Raw genomic sequence first — 21,927 nt, 5'->3', positions numbered from 1 at the left:
AATCAAAACATGAGACACTCTTTGAAAGAGAAAACCAGCAATTAAATAACGTACTGAAATATAGGCTGAAACAATGTTAGAACTTGCTGACAAAGAAAAAGTTGTTGACAATGAAAGACAAGGCACAAAAGTGAAAAAAAATCCATGGTGGTGACTCTTTAAACGTTGGTAATAGACGGATCGTTTTCATTCAAGTATGTCTCAGTATTTTCTACAAGTTATAGATTCAGTAGTAGGGATTTTTACATGTGGCAAATTTGTCTCTAATTTGCGGAATTGTGTTATTTCATGTGTAAAATGCAAAAGCACTTTGTTTCATCAACGCACTTGTGACTGTTCAGGTAAAATTCAACAGCAGCATGTCTATTCCAATAAATCCAATAAATCCAATAAACCTTAAACCTTATTCGATGTGGTCCTTTTCAGAAAACAGCTGCATCTAGCTGCTGCTCGTAATACAACTACTCTTGCTGCTCTTGCTGCAAGTACTACAACTGCTATTACCAGGTCTTTTTTGGTAGAAAAAGCCCAGCAGGAACTCATTTGCATATTAGGCCACACCCCCTGACACCAAGCCAGCTGGAACTGCATCCCTGTGCACTCCTATTACTATTGCTACTACTTCTACTGCCACTACTCTGTCAATCACCATGGGACCCCCTTGGGGAAAAGAGAATATACGTATCTAAATAAATAGACTGCTCAATTGTTTGTCTATTGTTCTGAAAGAGGGACAGGACTCTGACCAAAGGCGAGAAACAACATTCTCATGCCCCTCCCACCAAAGATATGATCCAACTTTCCATTAGGAATAGAAAGAAGAATACGGCAAATAAGTGAATGGCTATGTAGATGGTGTCATCAGGAAAGGTTTGAATTTTTGAACCATGGCTTACAATTTCAAAATGAAGCTCTTCTATCAGGTGCACCTCAAAAGAGTATGAAAAAAATGTGTTTAGTAAAAAAAAAAAAAAATGTGTTTAGTAAGAGCCTTGCAGACCTAATAAGGAGGGCTTTAAATAAACCATATGGGGGAGAAAGGCAAAAATGCAAAGCCTAGTATGATGCTTACAACTGTAAATAAGATTGCTAATGTTTTGTGGGGAGTAGCACATATGCTAGGTAACATGAACATGCTGGTTAGTGTGTCATTTCATGTATAAATACAAAAGCAGTTTCTTCCGTCAACACAGTTGTGACTGTTCATGTAAAATTCAAAATGACTTTGGTCATTTTGGTACACTCATTTTTATCACCTGATTCCATAAAAGTCCTGTACATTTCCCCCAGAGGAGCATCAACTATTGCTGGAATTTTAACTCATAAAGTTGAATTCTAATCCAGATGGCATATTAGCCCCTCAGCTGATTTTAGCCATTGAAAAGACAGTGATAGCTAGACTCAAATTTCTCATAGTATAGCCTAGTTTGGTCCTTAGTTTGCCAAGAATACTAATTCTATGATGTCTTGTAGATATCTCATGAATTTAGACTCAGGTGCCAGATGTGACTGAGGTTTGATCATTAACTCATTAAAGAATTTGGTTGCAGGGGAGGAAATATCTTGTTGTCATACCACTACTTGCTCCAAGCATGCTCATTTCCTGTTTGATTCCCTCCTATGGACCATTAGGGGATTTTGATACTTTAGTACATAGAAATTGTGGTGCAATCTGAAAACCATGTTTGCTTCCACATTTTGACGCAGAGACCTAAAAAAAAAAAAAAAGTGTAGTGCAAATATCTCCCTTGTAATTATCAAAATCACTGTAATTGATTTACCCACTCAAAACCCTAGTAGCTGTCTGCAACACATTAAAAATAGACATCTGGAATATGTGGTTATAAAAACCTCACTGGATTCTCACAGCTAAGATGAGGGACTGGAGGCATACAGGTCCTGTATTGTTAATCAACAATCCTCAACTGGTCTGGCATTCAGTACTTAGTTTCTGTGCCCCATTTAGATAGACAATAAGCTTGTTGAATGCCAGGCTCAGAATTGTATTGGAATCGCCAGCTGTGATCCCAGTCACCTTCTGGAAGTTCTAGAGAAAACCAGGAGACTCTGCATCTTGAATGAATCATTGCTATCAACAAGATGCAGTCTTTGATGCTGTTCATGCTCTTTCATGATGTGCATGAAGCCCACACTACGAAATGTGCGCAGACAGAAACCCTGCAGATTCCCCATGAATGGTATCAGCCAGGGGAAATGCTCATTGGTGCACTTGTAACTCATATTGGTGGCAATTTCCCCCAAATTTCCTTTGACAAACACCCTTCTCAAGAATCTACTAACTTCCCATAGTAAGGAATGTTTTCTCTATGCCACAATATTTTTAAGTTCATGATCTTTTCTGCTTGCATGATTAAGTTGAAAGGAGAAGGGTATAGTTTTAAGAATTTATATGTGCAAAAGATTTAGAAAGTTAGTGTAATGGAATAGCTCAGCAGGTTACTTTTGTAAGGAAATTGCACTCTTTTATTATCACCTAGTTTACTCTTCTACATTATCACTCATTTATGCATTATGGTACATCATGCCTTTGTGTTCTAATTGTTTTCCAGTTTCGTAATCCTAATTGTTGAGTCTTGACTAGAAAACTGGACAACATATGATGCAGAATAACATTATGAAGTAGGTAGCATTAGATTGATGGTGGTGGTGGTGATGATGATGATGAAGATTGAGAGAGAGAGATGAAAGATGAGAAAGAGAGAGAGAGAAAAAACATTTACTTAATTGATAGTCTGCCTTTCTATAGATGCATGTGCTTTGTGTTTGTACACACAGATAAACACACACTTATTGACACCAATAATTAGAATACCTTTAAACAAATGAAATGTTCAAAAATCAGGATGAAGCCCACATGGCAAGCTGGATGTCTTCAAACATTAACCTTAACATGCCATGTCCACTCTGTAGGTTACAGCAGATACATTCTTAGTCTTTATCTATATAAATTGTCTGACTGAGGCAGGATTTACAAGTCCAGAAAAGGACAGCAAAAAAGAGACATGTTTCTTTTTTAAAAAAAATAATAATAATAATCAGCATAATAAGGAAGGAAACTGAGAAATCTGTCTGTCTATCAATGTATTCTAGAATACAGTTCCTTGTTGAAGTACATAAGAGTGTAAGACGCAAACCTGTTTCACTGCAGATCAAATTCATATTTAGCCATGAAGCTCTCTGTGGGCGTTTTCGCACTCACCTTCAAGTGGTGCGACCACCCTCCTCACGCCGGCGGATCTGCAGGGATTTCGCACCAGAAGCGCCGGCGCACCCAAAAGAGCCGGCGACTTCCGTCGCGAAATCAGCTCAAACGTTTTCCTGCTTCTTGGCGGTTTCTGTTTGAGCTGGTTTCGCGACGGAAGTCGCCGGCTCTTTTGGGTGCGCCGGCGCTTCTGGTGCGAAATCCCTGCAGATCCGCCGGCGTGAGGAGGGTGGTCGCACCACTTGAAGGTCAGTGCGAAAACGCCCTGTGTGACCTGTTTTCAGTCACAACAACATCAAATTTAATTTGCTGACAACCACAGAAGATTACTAAAATGTATTATTAGGGATTTTTGTTGGTTATCACTGACCTTGGGTTTACTGGTTAAAAAAAATTATAAGCAAAAGCAAAACTCTTTTCAAAATAGTGATTTTTATTGTTGGTATTCTGATCAACCATGTTAAGGATTCCCAAACTTTCAAGTCATTCTGAATGTTTTTAGTGTTATATTTTAAATAGAATATCAGATACAGGAAAAACATAAATCCAAAATAAATAAATAAACCTGCATAAAACTGGACATTAGAGCATTGTTCACCAGCTTGAAGTGTTATTATTCTCTAAGATTGTTATAGGCAAGGGTTGAATGGTTAGGAACAACAGCTAAAAAAGATAATAGGGGTACCTTGTAACCTTTCCCCGGCTATTAGAAATGTATCTGACATGCCACCATTTACTATGACAGTCCCATCCCAACAGTTTCCAACAGATCTTTTCTTATTTGGGTATGGATGGTGTTTTGCCAGAATGAGCCAATGATTTCATATCCTGTATAATTCTCCTGTCAAACAAAAGGCAATTTTACTTGCAGTTTTGTCCCCAAGTTCTACCAACACATCCTAGCCTTGGTGTTTGCTGTCTATGAGATTAATAACAATCCTAAAATCCTGCAAAATCTCACATTGGGGTTCCATATCCTTGACAACTACTTTGACGCAAAGATGACTTACCGCACCACACTGGACCTACTTTTCAAATCACAAAGGTTTGTTCCCAACTATCAGTGCGGCTCCAAGAAAAAGCTAATAGGGGTTACCGGGGGACTTGATTTGGAGACTTCCACACACATGGCAGACGTCTTGGGTCTTTACAAGATTCTACAGGTGAGATTATTGAGATTTCTCAACTGTCATATAAACTTTCATTGTCTTTCTGGTGGTAGTACTTTTTAAAGTTCGCAAAGAAGATAATGATCATTGTGGGTGAAAGAGAGAAAAGAATGTGAAATATATGGATTTGCACCATAGGTAGATAAGAACATAAGAGAAGCCATGTTGAATCAGGCCAACGGCCCATCAAGTCCAACACTCTGTGTCACAAAGTGGCAAAAAATTTTATATACACACACACTGTGGCTAATAGCCACTGATGGACCTGTGCTCCATATTTTTATCTAAACCCTTCTTGAAGGTGGCTATACTTGTGGCCGCCACCACCTCCTGTGGCAGTGAATTCCACATGTTAATCACCCTTTGGGTGAAGAAGTACTTCCTTTTATCCGTTTTAACCTGTCTGCTCAGCAATTTCATCGAATGCCCACGAGTTCTTGTATTGTGAGAAAGGGAGAAAAGTACTTCTTTCTCTACTTTCTCCATCCCATGCATTATCTTGTAAACCTCTATCATGTCACCCCGCAGTCAACGTTTCTCCAAGCTAAAGAGTCCCAAGTGTTTCAACCTTTCTTCATAGGGAAAGTGCTCCAGCCCTTTAATCATTCTAGTTGCCCTTCTCTGGACTTTCTCCAATGCTATAATATCCTTTTTGAGGTGCAGCGACCAGAACTGCACACAGTACTCCAAATGAGACCACACCATCGATTTATAGAGGGGCATTATGATACTGGCTGATTTGTTTTCAATTCCCTTCCTAATAATTCCCAGCATGGCGTTGGCCTTTTTTATTGCAAACGCACACTGTCTTGACATTTTCAGTGAGTTATCTACCACGACCCCAAGATCTCTCTCTTGGTCAGTCTCTGCCAGTTCACACCCCATCAACTTGTATTTGTAGCAGGGATTCTTGGCCCCAATGTGCATTACTTTGCACTTGGCCACATTGAACCACATCTGCCACGTTGACGCCCACTCACCCAGCCTCAACAGATCCCTTTGGAGTTCCTCACAATCCTCTCTGGTTCTCACCACCCTGAACAATTTAGTGTCATCCGCAAACTTGGCCACTTCACTGCTCACTCCCAACTCTAAATCATTTATGAACAAGTTAAAGAGCATGGGACCCAGTACCGAGCCCTGCGGCACCCCACTGCTTACCATCCTCCACTGCGAAGACTGCCCATTTATACTCACTCTCTGCTTCCTATTACTCAGCCAGTTTTTGATCCACAAGAGGACCTGTCCTTTTACTCCATGACTCTCAAGCTTTCTAAGGAGCCTTTGATGAGGAACTTTATCAAAAGCTTTCTGGAAGTCAAGGTAAACAACATCTATTGGGTCTCCTTTGTCCACATGTTTGTTCACCCCCTCAAAGAAATGTAACAGGTTAGTGAAGCAAGATCTTCCCTTGCAGAACCCATGCTGAGTCTTCCTCAATAACCCGTGTTCATCAATGTGCCTACTCATTCTGTCCTTGATAATGGTTTCTACCAGCTTTCCCAGTATTGAAGTCAGACTGACTGGCCTGTAATTTCCCGGGTCTCCTCTGGAACCTTTTTTAAACATGGGGGTGACATTTGCTACCTTCCAGTCCTCAGGAACGGAGGCAGATTTCAATGAAAGATTACAGATTTTTGTTAGAAGATCCACAAGTTCAACTTTGAGTTCTTTAAGAACTCTCGGATGTATGCCATCCGGACCCGGTGACTTATTAGTTTTTAATTTGTCTATCAGTTGTAGGACCTCCTCTTTTGTCACCTCAATCTGACACAGGTCTTTCAATACCCCTTCCAAAATTAGTGGTTCTGGGGTTGGCAAAAAGTTCTCATCTTCCACAGTGAAGATGGAGGCAAAAAATTCATTTAGCTTCTCAGCCATTTCCCTATCCTCCTTCAGTAATCCTTTTACCCCATGGTCATCCAAGGGCCCCACTGCCTCCCTGGCTGGTTTCCTACTTCTAATATATTTGAAGAAAGTTTTATTGTTGGTCTTTATGTTTTTTGCAATATGCTCCTCATAGTCCCTTTTTGCCTGCCTGATCACAGTCTTGCATTTGATTTGCCACAGCCTGTGTTCCCTTTTACTAATCTCACTTGGACTGGTTTTCCACCGCTTAAAGGAGTCCTTCTTACCTTTTACAGCTTCCATTACTTTGTTTGTTAACCACTCAGGCCTTTTCTTATGCCTGTTTGTGCCTTTCCTAACTTGTGGTATGTATTTTATCTGAGCTTCTAGGATTATAGTTTTAAATAGCATCCAGGCTTCCCCAAGGGTTTTGACCATATGTACCTTTCCTTTCAGTTTCCTCCTCACATGCCTCCTCATCTCAGTGTATTTACCCCTTATAAAGTTAAACGTGGTTGTGGCGGTCTTTTTGGACAACTCCCTATTTATACAAACGGTGAAATCAATAACATTATGGTCACTGCTCCCAAGTGGCGCAATCACTTTTACATCTCTCACCAAGTCTTGGGCATTACTTAGGACCAAATCCAGGATCGCCCCACCCCTGGTAGGTTCTGAGACCATCTGCTCCATAGCACAGTCATTGAGAGCATCAAGAAACTCAATCTCTTTCTCTCGACCAGAACACATATTGACCCAATCAATCTGCGGGTAGTTAAAATCACCTATTATGACACAGTTTTTACGTTTAGCTGCTATCTTTAAGCCTTCCATCATATTATAATCGTCCTCTCTCTTTTGATTTGGTGGGCGATAACAAACTCCCATAGTTAAATTTCCTTTTGGGCCCTCTATTTCAACCCAAAGCATTTCTAAAAGTGAATCTAATTCTCTGATCTCAGTCTTACTGGACCGTATATCCTCTCTGACATACAGAGCCACCCCACCTCCAACCCTTCCCTCCCTATCCTTCCGATATAACTTATATCCAGGAATCACCGTGTCCCACTGATTCTCCTCATTCCACCAAGTTTCTGAAATTCCCACAATGTCTATGTTTTCTCCCACTACTAAACATTCCAATTCACCAATTTTACTTCGAACACTTCTAGCATTTGCATACAAACATCTATAATTTCCCAGGCGAGCTAGGCCCGCCACCTTCCTCCTGCTGCCTCGAGACTCTGGCAGACAGTCCATATTGTTTGTCACCTTCACAGTGGACAACTCCGGTCCGTTACCAGGTAGAAAAATAGCAGCTAACCCTTCATCTCTTTGAGACGAGTCCTCCCGAACCAGAGACATTTCATCTCCTGTCGGCTTTCCCCCAAGATTTAGTTTAAAAACTGCTCTGCCACCTTTTTGATTTTAAGCGCCAGCAGCCTGGTTCCATCCGGGGACAAGTGGAGACCGTCTCTTTTGTACAGCTCCCGCTTGTTCCAGAAAGCATCCCGGTGCCTAACAAACTTAAACCCTTCCTCCTTACACCATCGTCTCATCCACACATTGAGACTTCTAATTTGTGCCTGTCTCTCCTGCCCTGCACGTGGAACAGGTAGCACTTCTGAGAAGGCTACCTTGGAGGTCCTGGCCTTAAGTCTCCTGCCTAGCAGCCTAAATTTTTCCTCCAGGACCTCACGACTGCATTTCCCCACATCGTTGGTGCCAACATGCACCACGACCACAGGCTCCTCCCCAGCACTGTCTATCAGTCTATCTACTACACGCGTAATGTCCGCTACCTTCGCACCAGGCAGGCAAGTCACCATACGGTCAGTACGCGGTTTCGCCACCCAGCTGTCTACTGAGCCACAGGCCAAGAGCCCTTTGGCAAGGCGCAGCTTAAAATGCAAAGAGGTGGAGCAGAGGCACTCCTCAGCAATCAGCAGCAATCACTCTCAATCTCTTTCACCCTTAGGCCAGTCAACCAAACAAAGAGCAGTCAACCAAACAGTCAACCAAGATGTGAGGAAGGGTTTCAGAGAATTTAAGTTTAACATATAAACTGTTCAGGCATAAAAAGCTGGACAACGTCTGGAGAGCTACTGTTGGCCACCCCTGATTTAATCATATTTATATTCCGCTGTCTCTGTGATCAGACTCAAGGTGGCTAACAGGCCAAATGGCATCTAAAAAACAAGTACAACATTACAGACGCAAACATTACAAAACATTGAATGTAAAACTCTGTGGTGCTATACTTCAATATAAAACAGACAAGCTCTCAAAAAGGTCTTTCAGCATCTCATAATAACTGTCAGTGATCCTCGGAGAAGTTACGACTGTCACTGGTAACAGCAATCAGTCAAAGTGGAGTGGCAGCCCTCTCCTGTCTTAGATGTTGTTATGCTCAGGAGATCAAAAACCTACTGGTGTCCCTGTCCTAAAAGATAGCCAGCTGTCCTCAACTAGACCCGGTCCTGGGTTCTGTCTAGTAGAACACTCTTACCTAGCAATATTCACAATCTGTGGGACCTAACCCAGTTCCACAGGGCATGTACATTGGAGATGTTCCACCAGGACTATGGTTAAAGACAGCAATGGCCTTTTGCCATATTCAGCCTGCAATTCACACTACAGAGAAAGAGGAACAACTATATGCCATTCATGGTCTGATACATATTATCTCATTGATTTTATTGTAATTTACCTGAAATTTTGTATGTTTATTCAATGTTATATGCTGCCCTGAGCCCTTTGGGAGAGGGCAGCCTGTAAATTACATCAACAACAACAATAATAGCAATAACAACAACTATAGGCCTACTTGATGCCAACTCAAGTGTAGGTCAGGACTTTTAAAAGTTACTCATATGCATACACTGATCAGTCATGAGAGCAAAACTTCTGATGAAGTCCAGCCATCCAAGTCAATATATTTCTTGCCTGGAAGAGTAAACAGAACAAGATTTCCCCAACACCAAAAAGGTTGAGAACTGAACATAAAATGATAGATACTCCTCTCATCTCTCTCTAATTTATGACTCCTAGATTTCGTATGGATCATTTGAATCAACAACAAATGATGAAGCTTATTCCCTTTCCTTTTATCGCATGGTGCCCAATGAAGCCCTTCAGTATGTGGGAATTGTTCAGTTGCTGCTACATTTTGGATGGAAGTGGGTTGGACTCATCACTACAGAAGACCAAGCTGGGGAACATTTCTTGCAGACATTGGAGCCAATGCTTGCTAAGAATGGGATCTGTTCAGCCTTCACAGAAAGAGCCACAACAAAACAACATATTGATAACAGAGCTGAAAACATCGAAAACTATTATTATTATAATAGTTCACTTTTCCTAGAAAGTGAAGCCAATGCAATTGTAGTACATGGAGAAACATCCAATATCATATGGCTGGCAACAGTTATATGGTTAAGGTTTCTAACTGATTCTGAGTATACAGAAAGAAGCTCTGCAGGAAAAGTGTGGATAACAACTGCCCAAATTGACTTCACCTTCACAAGCATTCAAACATCCTGGGACATAGAAATGTTTCACGGTGCTCTTTCCTTCACCATTCATTCCAACGAGTTAGCACATTTCCAAACATTTCTTCAGACTGTAAAACCTCCATGGACAAGTCGGGATGGTTTTTTCAAGCACTTCTGGGAAGAAGAATTTGGCTGTTCATTCCCCAGTTCTAATGGGCCAACAGAGAATGACGAACTATGTACTGGAGAAGAGAGACTGGAGAGTATTCCAACAACATTTTTTGAAATGAGCATGACCGGCCATAGCTACAGCATTTATAACATAGTTTATGCTATGGCATATGCATTACATTTCAGGCAAATAAAAGACGGGAAGAGACTGGGACATCTGAGTGTGAAGCCCTGGCAGGTACTCTCTTCCCATGACTTAGATACCCTGTCACGTTCTCGATACTATAAGTTAGTGTGAAATGCATTGGTCAGCTTATCATTAACAATTAGAATAGTCTAATGCTCCATACCTCTGTTTCTCATTTGGCCTAGCTCCACCTATTTCTACAACAGATTTCATTCAATAACAGTGCTGGAGATGAGGTTGTGTTGAACGACCATGGAGAACTAGCAAGTGGATTTGATATCACAAACCTGGTCACTTTTCCAAACAATTCCTATGTTCGCATGAAGGTTGGAAGGATGGATCCTTTGAGTCCTCCAGGAAAGGAGCTGACCATTCATGAAGACAGAATTGCATGGCATAAAAGGCTAGCACATGTATGTATGGGTGGCCCTTAGCCCATAAGACTATCAAATGGTTGATTTGAATGTCCATTGTATAAGGAGATAGAGTCAGGTTGGAAGCCATGTTGGTCTGAAGCAGCAGAACAGTGACACCTTTAAAAATAACAAAGTTTTATTCGGGGTAAAAGCTTTCATGTGTATCAACATTTCACCCAAAAGCTTATACTCAGTATAAAACTTTGTTGGTATTAAAGACGCCAATGGATTCAAACATGGTATAAGGAGGATACAGAGAAATGGATGAGGCCGCTTACATGCCAATGATATGAGCTTTCCTATACAGGCCTCCGATTCAGGGGGAGCTCACAGGAGCACAGCTCCTGAACCTTTCTGAGAGTTCCACCTCTTCCTTCTGAGAGTTCCACCTCCTTGTCCATTGAATAGTATGTTCAGCTGCATAACAATCCCTGGATGAGCTCCACCACCTGTTTTTCTACAAAATGATCCCAGCCCCTATATATAATAGTTACTGAATTTTTAATGGATTCATGGCCAGCAAGCTCTCATTTTTTGCTTCTTCAGACCATGAGAGCTCAGGCAGCTTGTGATAAGACATTTTCTCTAATACGGTATTGTCCTCTCTGGCTTGAATTTTTTCCTTCCTTTTGTATCTAATTGGGATTGATAGATTCTGTTCAAGACCTGTAGGTCAGAGGAGGGAGGGAGGGAGGGAGGGAGGGAGGGAGGGAGGGAGGGAGGGAGGGAGGAAGGAAGGAAGGAAGGAAGGAAGGAAGGAAGGAAGGAAGGAAGGAAGGAAGGAAGGAAGGAAGGAAGGAAGGAAGGAAGGAAGGAAGGAAGGAAGGAAAGGAGGGAGGGAGGGAAGAAGGAAGGAAGGAAGGAAGGAAAGGAGGGAGGGAGGGAAGAAGGAAGGAAGGAAGGAAGGAAGGAAGGAAGGAAGGAAGGAAGGAAGGAAGGAAGGAAGGAAGGAAGGAAGGAAGGAAGGAAAAGAAGATATTGGATTTATATCCCGCACTCCACTCCAAATCTCAGAGTCTCAGAGCAGCTCACAATCTCCTTTATCTTCCTCCCCCACAACAGACACCCTATGAGGTGGGTGGGGCTGAGAGGGCTCTCATGGCAGCTGCCCTTTCAAGGACAACCTCTGCCAGAACTATGGCTGACCCAAGGCCATTTCAGCAGGTGCAAGTGGAGGAGTGGGGAATCAAACCCAGTTCTCCCAGATAAGAATCCGCACACTTAACAAATACACTAAACAAAAGGAAGGAAGGAAGGAAGGAAGGAAGGAAGGAAGGAAGGAAGGAAGGAAGGAAGGAAGGAAGGAAGGAAGGAAGATAGATAGATAGATAGATAGATGATAGATAGATAGATGATAGATAGATAGATGATAGATAGATAGATAGATAGATAGATAGATAGATAGATAGATAGATAGATAGATAGATAGATAGATAGATAGATAGATAGATAGATAGATAGATAGATAGATAGATAATTTTATTTATATCCCGCCCTCCCCGCCAGAGCAGGCTCAGGGCGGCTAACAACATCATTCAGTTATACAAAAAACAAAGTTACATTTAACATTAAAATTCTGATAAGTTTAAAATTAATTAATTAATTAAGTGATAAAAGTGCTAATGCTGTTTGTTCTTTTATGATGGCGGTAATCATTAGCAATTACTTTCTTCATCAGCGAAAGCCAGTCGGAAGAGGAAGGTCTTGCAGGCCCTGCGGAACTGTTCAAGGTCCTGCAGGGCCCGCATTTCCTCTGGAAGTTGGTTCCATAGGTTCGGGGCTACAGAGGAGAAGGCCCGATTGCGGGTGCATTGCAGCTTCACCTCTCTTGGTCCAGGGGTGGTCAACAAGTTTTTTCCAGCTGACCTCAGTGCTCTCTGGGGTTCATATGGGGAAAGACGGTCCCTAAGGTAGACAGGTCCTCGACCATATAGGGCTTTAAAGGTAATGACCAGCACTTTGTAACAAACCCGGTATATAACTGGCAGCCAGTGCAGTTCGCGCAGTCCAGGCTGTATGTGCTCCCATTTAGGAAGCCCCAACAACAGTCTAGCCGCTGCATTCTGCACCAGCTGCAGCCTCCGGGTTCGGTATAGAGGCAGCCCCATGTAGAGGGCATTACAGTAATCCAGTCTCGAGGTGACCGTTGCGTGAAGTACCGTTGCCAGATCTTGGCGCTCTAGGAAGGGAGCCAGCTGCCTTGCCCGCCTCAGGTGGAAAAAGGCTGACTTGGCAGTGGCTGCAATCTGGGCCTCCATTGATAATGAAGGCTCCAGTAGAACTCCCAGACTCCTAACCCGGTGCGCCGCTTTCAGTGGCGCCCCGTCGAAGACCGGAAGAGGTATTTCCCCTTCCCGGGCACCCCGACCCAGGCAAAGGACTTCTGTCTTCGCTGGATTCAGTTTCAGCCCACTCCCCCTCAACCACGTTGCCATATCCTGCAAGGCCCGGTCTAAATTCTCAGGGACGCAGTCAGGCCGGCCGTCCATCAGCAGATAGAGTTGGGTGTCATCTGCATATTGATGGCACCCAAGTCCATATCTCCTGGCAATCTGGGCAAGAGGGCGCATATAGATATTGAATAACATTGGTGAGAGAACTGCCCCCTGAGGCACTCCACAATCCAGTGTGCGCCTCCGGGACCGCTCGCCACCAATTGCCACCCTTTGTCCCCAATCCTCGAGGAAGGAGGAGAGCCATTGTAAGGCAGACCCCCTCACCCCTATATCGGCGAGGCGGCGGGTCAGTAGCCGATGGTCGACCGTGTCGAACGCGGCCAACAGATCTAACAACATCAGCACCGCCACACCGCCCCGATCCAGGTGCCATTGGAGATCATCTACCAGGGCGACCAGTACTGTCTCCATCCCATAACCCGGGCGAAAGCCGGACTGGCAAGGGTCTAGGAGGGAAGGAAAGAAAGGAGGGAGGGAGGGAGGAAGAAAGGAAGGAATATATTAAAAACCTTTAGTTTCTCTCAAATGATAAAAATCATATTCTTCTATTAAAACATTTTTAGCTGATACCTTCATCATCCAGTGTATATTTAAGCCATACTATTCAATGACATTCCTTTCATGATCAGGTAGGATGGCCCCAGAGCAAACTATACAATAGCCAAATTGCTCACTCACAACTTTAATGCCAGTAGCTCATGAAGTAGAATTTTTTTTCTCACAGGACTCCATAATTTAATAGGAATATTGATGAATAGTATTAAGTGCTGTTTAATTAGAGTAAATTGGTGAGAGGAAGTGCGACTGGGCATTGGTGAGATTAGTCCAAGGTGAGGCAATACGTTCTTGAGAGACCCATTGTCCTAAATTTTGCATCTTTTTGAGGAGAGGAGGTAGGTACATAGCCAGCTATTATTTTTCACACTTCTAAACAATATGTCCATGGTTGTCTCTGGCTGGCATCCATTTTGTGTCATTTGAGTGACACAAATACAGGGTGGTGCTTGGTGAGCAAACTTCCTTGCGGCATCCACTTATATATGGAGTGCCGCAAAGAGTCATTCTCTTGCCAACATCTATATGCCCCCCCTTGCCCAGATTGCCCAAGGTTTGGGGCTAGGTTGCCACCAGTATGCTGATGACACCTAGCTCTATCTGTTGATGAGTGGCCGGCCAGTCACCACCCCTGACCAGTTGTCTGAGGCATTGGGAGCCATGGCTGGATGGTTACAACAGAGCTGGCTGAAGCTGAATCCAGCTAAGATGGAGGTCCTGTGTCAAGCTTCGGTATTTCGAATAAACAAGCAGTTGTTTGATACAAAGACTCATTTTATTGATAATCCATTGTTGTCTCAAGGTACGATACCTTGAGAGTGATACAAAGTTTCACATAGCATAGTGTTTTAAGGGCTACTTCAAAGCTAATAGAAAAGGTAGCTTCAAGCCATAACACAGATGTGAATTACTACAGATATTCAAAAGTACTACCCGTTACTATCATGTGGTTATAACTTCCCTGGTTCCCAGGCATTCCTGCTTCTCTTAATAAGCAGTGTGAATGGGAACTATTCGGGGGAGGCTCCTCCTTTCCTTCTATCATCAAAGTTACTTGCATTCCTACATTTTCTACCCAGAGGTGGGAAAGAAAAAGAAAGGCGAGAAAAAAAGAGGGGGAGTAAGCTTTGAAATGCAACTATGGGAAAGCAGAGATTTTGGAGCAGAGAGAGAGGAATTGAGTTCCAATAATTGTATTGATCAAATACACAGAAATAGCATGCTTGACATACTGCCTCCCCTAAGTCTTTTTCCGGGGTTTATTTGGATTTAACTTGTAAAATTTCTTTATTAAATCTGCTGATCTCACATTTGAAGCCTCCACCCACTCATTTTGGCTTGGTGGGAAATGCTTCCATCTAATCAGAAAATACAACACCCATCTTTTTAATTTGGCATCTAGAATTTCTTGAACTTCATGGTGACTCTGATTCCCAATCTGGATAGGTTGTGGAGCTTGTGGTTGAGGGTGCCAAGACGTACCTCCAGGATCCCAGCGTAATAGGCTGCAATGAAAGACAGGGTGGATTTTACTAAACATTTTTGGCAATTCTAGTTCCACGGTAACTTTATTGATGACTCTCTTTATTTTTGAACGGACACAGGAATTTGTAAGCTAATTTCCTTGAAGGCTGAGACATGGGTAAGTTCTTAGTTGATAGGAAAATGGTTTCCCCTACTTTGAAGTCCCATACGGGAACATGGTTTTTATCATAATGTCTTTTGTAAGTGTCTTTAGCCATTTCCAAGTTGCCGCTGACGGTTTGTGCACTTTTTGCGAGCGCTTTCTTGGCCACTCTCCCCAATCATTACTCTCACTCTATGGGAGTGTCACGTCAGGATGGCCTCCCTCCAATCTGGTGCCTCCTCCATCAAGGTGGTGGAAGTTCGCGGCTCCCAATTTCAGGGGGTGACAAGAAGTTGCTGCACATGCAGAGGGGACCCTCTCCCTGCGGCCCATCGAGCGTCTAGTATGTGCCACAGGGGGGGTCCGCACCTTGATCTTGTCCTCTCTGCTCTCGCCTCGTCCTCTCTCCAGAGGGTTCAGGAGTTCACTGTTATCTGGAGCTCTCTCCGCCATTCGGTCAGAAAGTTGCCAGTTCAGTTAAATTCCAAAAAGGATCACTCTCAAAATGTCAAGCATCAGTATTTCGAATAAACAAGCAGTTGTTTGATACAAAGACTCATTTTATTGATAATCCGTTGTTGTCTCAAGGTACGATACCTTGAGAGTGATACAAAATTTCACACAGCATAGTGTTTTAAGGGCTACTTCAAAGGCAATAGAAAAGATAGCTTCAAGCCATAACATACAGATGTGAATTATTACAGATATTCAAAAGTACTACCCATTACTATCATGTGGTTATAACTTCCCTGGTTCCCAGACATTCTTGCTTCTCTTGATAAGCAGTGTGAATGGGAACTATTCAGGGGAGGCTCCTCCTTTCCTTCTATCATCAAAATTACTTGCATTCCTACATTTTCTACCCAGAGGTGAGAAAGGGAAAGAAAGGCGAGAAAAAAGGGGGGGGGGGGTAAGCTTTGAAATGCAACTATGGGAAAGCAGAAATTTTAGAGCAGAGAGAGAGGAATTGAGTTCCAATAATTGTATTGATCTAATACACAGAAATAGCATGCTTGACATCCTGTACCTGAGTCAGGGTGGGAAGAGTACGGGCATCCAGCTCCCAGCTTTGGACGGTGCCACATTTGTGTCAGTCCAACAGGTGAAGAGCTTGGGAGTGACCTTGGATGCTTCCATTTCCATGGAGGCCCAGATCACAATGGTTGCCAGGTCTGCCTTTTGTTATCTTCGGCAGATCAGGCAGCTAGCAACATATCTATCCCCCCAGGCCCTGGCTACAGTGATCCATGCAATGGTCACTTCCAGAGTAGACTACTGTAACTCACTCTATGCTGGCTTACCTTTGAGATTGATCCAGAAACTGCAGCGGGTGCAGAATGCGGCAGCCTGCCTGCTGATTGCACCACCTTTATGGGTGGGCATTCGGCCAGTGCTCCACAGTGTGCACAGGCTGTCCATTGAGTACCAGATCCGCTTCAAGGTTTTAGTTCTAACGTTTAAAGCCTTACAAAGCCTGGGGTCAACATACCTGCAGGACAGTCTCCTTCCATATATGCCCAGGAGGTTGTTACGTTAGGCCTCCCAACATCTGTTGCCCATCCCCAGCCCAAGAGACACCTGCCTTGCCTTGACTAGGGCCAGAACTTTTTCAGTCCTGGCCCCAACCTGGTAGAATCAGCTCCCTACAGAGAACCGGTCCCTACTTGGCTTATTAGCCTTCCGTAGGGCCTGTTCCGTGGAGCTGTTCTGCCAGGCTTTCAGTTGAGGTTGCGGGCATCTATTCTTGATTTGGTTGGCCTCCCCTATCAGCACTGTCATCTGTGCTATTAAATGGATTATCATCTGCCATCTCTATGAGATATCCTGATGTCAAAGAGGCTGTGGTCCACCCTCTATTGAAAAAGGTGACATTGGATCCAGCCGAAATGACTCATTATCGGCCAGACTCAAATTTGCTCTTTTTGGGCAAAATTATTGAGGGGGCAGTAGCGTTACAGCTGCAGAGTTTTCTGGATGATGTTTCTGTGCTAGATCCCCACCAGTCTGGTTTTTGTCCAGGCCATGGAATGGAGACAGTGCTGGTCACCCTGGTGGATGACCTCCAGCGACATCTGGATCGAGGCAACATGGCGATGCTGATGTTGTTAGACCTATCAGCAGCGTTTGATATGGTCGACCATTGGTTACTGACCTACCGCCTCACCGATGCAGGGATTCAGGGGTTGCCTTTGCAATGGCTTTCCTCTTTCCTTGACAGTCGGGGGAAAAGGGTGGCGATTGGGAGAGAACTGTCCCAGAGGCATCCACTTAATTGTGGGGTGCCACAGGGAGAAGACCTCTCCCCGATGTTGTTTAACATCTACATGCGTCCCCTTACCCAGATTGCCCAGAGGTATGGGCTGGGTTGTCATCAATATGCTGATGACACCCAGCTCTATCTACTGATGGACGGTCGGCCTGGCTGTGTCCCAGAAAATCTGGACCTGGCATTACAGGCTGTGGCAGGATGGCTCAGGCTAAGTAGGCTGAAGTTGAATCCAGTGAAGACAGAGGTCCTTTGCCTGAGTCATGGCAGTCTGGGAGGAGAAATCCCCCTACCAGTTTTTGACGAGGTGCCATTCGTAATGGCACACAAGGTCAAGAGCTTGGGGGTGCTACGGGAGCCTTCTTTGTCAATGGAGGCCCAGATAGCAGCCACTGCCAAATCCACCTTCTTTCATCTTAGGCGGGCGAGGCAGTTGGCTCCCTTCCTGGAGCGTGATGATCTGGCAACAGTGATCCATGCAACGGTCACCTCGAGGTTGGACTACTGTAATGCCCTCTACATGGGGCTGCCCTTGTGCCGAACCCGGAAACTACAGCTGGTGCAGAACGCGGCAGCCAGGCTGTTATTAGGGCTCCCTAAGTGGGAGCACATATAGCTGAGGCTACGGGAGCTGCACTGTTTTTATTGTATTTTATTGTTTTATCATATGTTGTACTCCGCCCTGAGCCCTACAGGGAATGGGTGGAATAGAAATATACTAAAATAAAAATAAATAAAAATTTGGTGCCAGGCAGTGTATTGCATTTATGATATTTGGGCTAATATATGTTAGGATGGGTGCTTATGGTTTTCTAGCTATGAACTGTCCCTCAGTGAGAGGTGGCGTCTGACTGCTTATATCACACTGTGGACCCCTACAGTAAGTATTATAAAAATTAACATGCCCTCCTGGAGAGCTCATCTTTATTTCGGTATATTCCAGCCCTCCTAAAATGCCTTTTAGAGCCTACATTCTTTTGTTTTCCCAAAATAGGTGCCTCCATTCTCTCTCTGTAATGACCACTGCAAGTCAGGATTCAGCAGGAAAAAGAAAGAGGGGGTGAAGTTTTGCTGCTATGATTGTGTTCCATGTCCAGAAGGGAAGATATCAAACCAAGAGGGTAGGAAATGTACTGTTACAAATATTCCTTCAGTTGAATAGGAAGTAATTTTTTGAACTAACTGCTGGGGGTTGAACCTGGGGTATTTATATGGCTATATATGGCCAGGGGCCAGCATACCTACAGAACCGCCTCTCCCTGTATGAACCCCATAGGCCTTTACGTTCAGCAACCCAAAACCCAACTCGATGAGGGCCAGGGCCTTTTTGACCCTGGCCCCTGCCTGGGGGAATGAGCTCCCCCTGGAGATCCAGGCCCTGAGGGATCTGCTTCAATTCCACAGGGCCTGTAAAGCAAAGCTCTTTCACCAAGCTTTCAGCTGAGGCAGTGGATGTTACTGGCCTCCCACCTTCGTTCCATCCCAGTGCTATAAAATCTGCTGAGCCTGGACAATTGACCATGTCTGTGAGGCAGAATTTGCCATTTTAGTACCTATTATTACTCTGTAATTTTAGATTTTATATATATTAAATTGTTTTTTTACTGTTGATTGTTTTTATGATGTAAACCGCCCTGAGCCTGTTCTATGGGAAGGGTGGGCTAAAAATCAAATCAAATAAATCAAATAAATTTGAATATCTGCATTTAAAGGACTATGAAAAACATGCTAATGATTTTTTAATTATCTATTTATCTATTTGATTTATGGATCACCTCTTCCCTACAGTGGAAGGCTCTAGGCAATGTACAACCATTACAAACAAAATTATAATCAAGAAAAGAGAAAATGGGCTACATTATCTTAGTTGGCATCAGACGTTTCCTTGCTATCCACTCTGGACTGTGTTGCTGTCTTGCGGGCAGGAGAGGAAGGGACTGAAGCAAAGATGGAGGAAAGAAAAAAGAATAGAAGAGGCTGCCGGCTATGATGGAACTATTGTAGTCATCAAGCAAAAGCCTGGTGGAACATCTCTGTTCCTTTTTCATCAATTTACAGTCATTTCCTTAGTACTTAAGAGAGTCTGCAGAGGTATTATTGGAAGTTTCGGAAGAATATCATTGTTCTAGGTCATACTGACCTGAGTGGTTAGGATTCTATTGACATAATATTTTGGTCTATGGAAAATTAATGAAGCATTTGATGCAATGCCAAGGAATATGTAGGAAACAGTGGGGATTGTGGAATGTTAAAGAAGAGCAGAACTTGAAGAGAGCCAGTTTGGTGTCGTGGTTAAGTGTGTGAGCTCTTATTTGAGAGATCCAGGTTTGATTCCCCACTCCTCCTCTTGCAGCTGCTGGAATGGCCTTGGGTCAGCCATAGCTCTTGCAGAGCTTGTCCTTCACAGAGCAGCTTCTGAGAGAGTTCTCTCAGCCCCAGTCTGTTGGGGAGGAAGGAGATAAAGGAGACCTTAAGCCGCTCTGAGACTCTGAGCTTCAGAGTATAGGGTGGGGTATAAATCCAATATCTTCTTAAAAATCAGCTAATTTTTAAAGGAAAAATAATTCCTTGGAAGAGGGTGTGCAAACTGTGCAATATCACCATGATTCTGTCCAAGAGACCTTAAAGATCTTTCAGCCATGAGTGGATTCCTTTGGTCATTTCTGTCTTTGAGAAGAAGAGTCAATGGCCTCTGTAGAATATACAAAAATAAAAAACGGGGGGGGGGGGAGCTTCTACTCAGGAATCCCATGTTCAGTTTTCCCAGATTAGGGTACTTACACAAAAATGTTGTCACTCAGGGCTCCATGTATTGAGCGGAATGTAATCAGAAGATTTTACTATCTCGTATCTGCTTCATATCCTTGCTTAAAAACTTTAAACAGTTACCCTTCCTTTTTCAGACATGGAATTCTGTGTTGCCTGCCCAGAAGATCAATACCCAAACAGCCGTCAAGACCAATGCATTCCCAAAAGCTTACATTTCCTCTCCTTGGCAGAACCTTTGGGCATTCTGTTAGCCTCCTTAGCTCTCTTCTTTTCCCTGATCACAGCTCTGATTCTCAGGATTTTCATCGAGCACCAGAACACTCCCATAGTCAAAGCCAACAACCGCAGCCTCACCTACATCCTCCTCACCTCACTCCTTTTATGCTTCAGTTGCTCTCTGCTATTCATTGGACAACCAAATGAGCTGACCTGTCTGCTCCGACAAACGTTGTTTGGCATCATCTTCTCAGTGGCTGTTTCTTCTGTCTTGGCAAAAACGGTGACAGTGGTTGCGGCTTTCATGGCCTCCAAACCTGGAAATGTTTTCAGAAAATGGATGGGGAAAAGAATGATGTATTCTATGGTTATTTCCTGCTCCCTTGTTCAAGTAGGTATTTGTACGCTTTGGCTGAGTACTTCTCCCCCATTCCCAGATCTGGACATGGACTCCTTGTCGGAAAACATCATAGTGAAGTGCAATGAAGGGTCAGTGGCCATGTTTTTCTGTGTCTTGGGCTACATGGGCTTTCTGGCCACCATCAGCTTCACTGTGGCTTTCCTCGCCAGGAAGTTGCCGGATACGTTCAATGAAACCAAGTTCATCACCTTCAGTATGTTGATCTTTTGCAGTGTTTGGCTGTCCTTTGTCCCAAGCTACTTGAGCACAAGAGGAAAAGACATGGTCGCCATGGAGATCTTCTCCATCTTAGCATCTAGTGCTGGATTACTGAGCTGCATCTTTTTCCCCAAGTGCTATGTCATAATACTGAGGCCTGAGTTGAACTGTAGAGAGCAGCTAGTAAGAAAAAGACATGATCTTTAACAATCCATCCACCTGCACTCATTACTTCTGTTGGTACTGCAGTTTCCTCGGACTGTCAGTGGCAACGCTACCATGCAAATACAATACTTATCCGAATCTACTAAGAGAGCCAGCCTTTGTATGGAGGAAGTTACGGTGAGGAATCACCTTCTATATAATAAGGTATTTTTCCTGGTTTCCATGGTAGAAGTTATTAGTAAAATGTTGGGAATAAACAGCACAAAGCCCATTACCAAGAATCCATGCTGACTCGCTGTTTAATGAATGAAATAAAGGAATTGAACATATTAAAGATCCAAGAAAATCTACAAAAAGAGCCCCGTGGCACAGAATGGTAAAGCTGCCGTACTGCAGTCGGAGCCCTCTGCTCGCGACCTGAATTCGATCCCAGCAGAAGCTGGTTCAGGTAAATCTACAAAACAGATCATGAATACGTCTTCAGGAGAGGAAAGCAGTAGCTACACTGAGTCTTGAAATATGGACTGAATGTTAGACCTTTATGGCAAAGAAAGAGCTGCCTTTAAAAGAGAAGAAACAACTCTGAAAATAATCCATTCAAAAAAAGACGGATCGTATGTCAACATTTTCTATGTCATTATAGATTCAGTAGTAGAGATTTTTATATGTGCTAAATTTGCTTCTTCTGGGAGGAATTATGTTATTTTACATGTAAAATACAAAAGCATTTTGTTTCATCAATGCAG

General features: G+C 43.4%; 1 protein-coding gene across 1 annotated transcript; it reads left to right on the top strand.

The window, feature by feature from the left end:
- Nucleotides 1–4,224: 4,224 nt before the first annotated feature.
- LOC132583073 (vomeronasal type-2 receptor 26-like) lies at nucleotides 4,225–21,223 on the top strand. The gene is made up of 5 exons (XM_060254739.1): nucleotides 4,225–4,386; nucleotides 10,278–10,418; nucleotides 14,966–15,016; nucleotides 18,407–18,533; nucleotides 20,316–21,223. The coding sequence occupies exons 1-5, from the start codon at nucleotides 4,225–4,227 to the stop codon at nucleotides 21,221–21,223; spliced, it is 1,389 nt and encodes a 462-aa protein (XP_060110722.1).
- The last annotated feature ends 704 nt before the right edge of the window (nucleotides 21,224–21,927 follow it).

The sequence above is a fragment of the Heteronotia binoei genome, chromosome 15 (genome assembly GCF_032191835.1).
Source record: "Heteronotia binoei isolate CCM8104 ecotype False Entrance Well chromosome 15, APGP_CSIRO_Hbin_v1, whole genome shotgun sequence".
Taxonomy (NCBI): Eukaryota; Metazoa; Chordata; class Lepidosauria; order Squamata; family Gekkonidae; genus Heteronotia; species Heteronotia binoei.
Note: the sequence above shows the minus strand (reverse complement) of the source record. Positions and strands in the feature narration are given on the sequence as shown.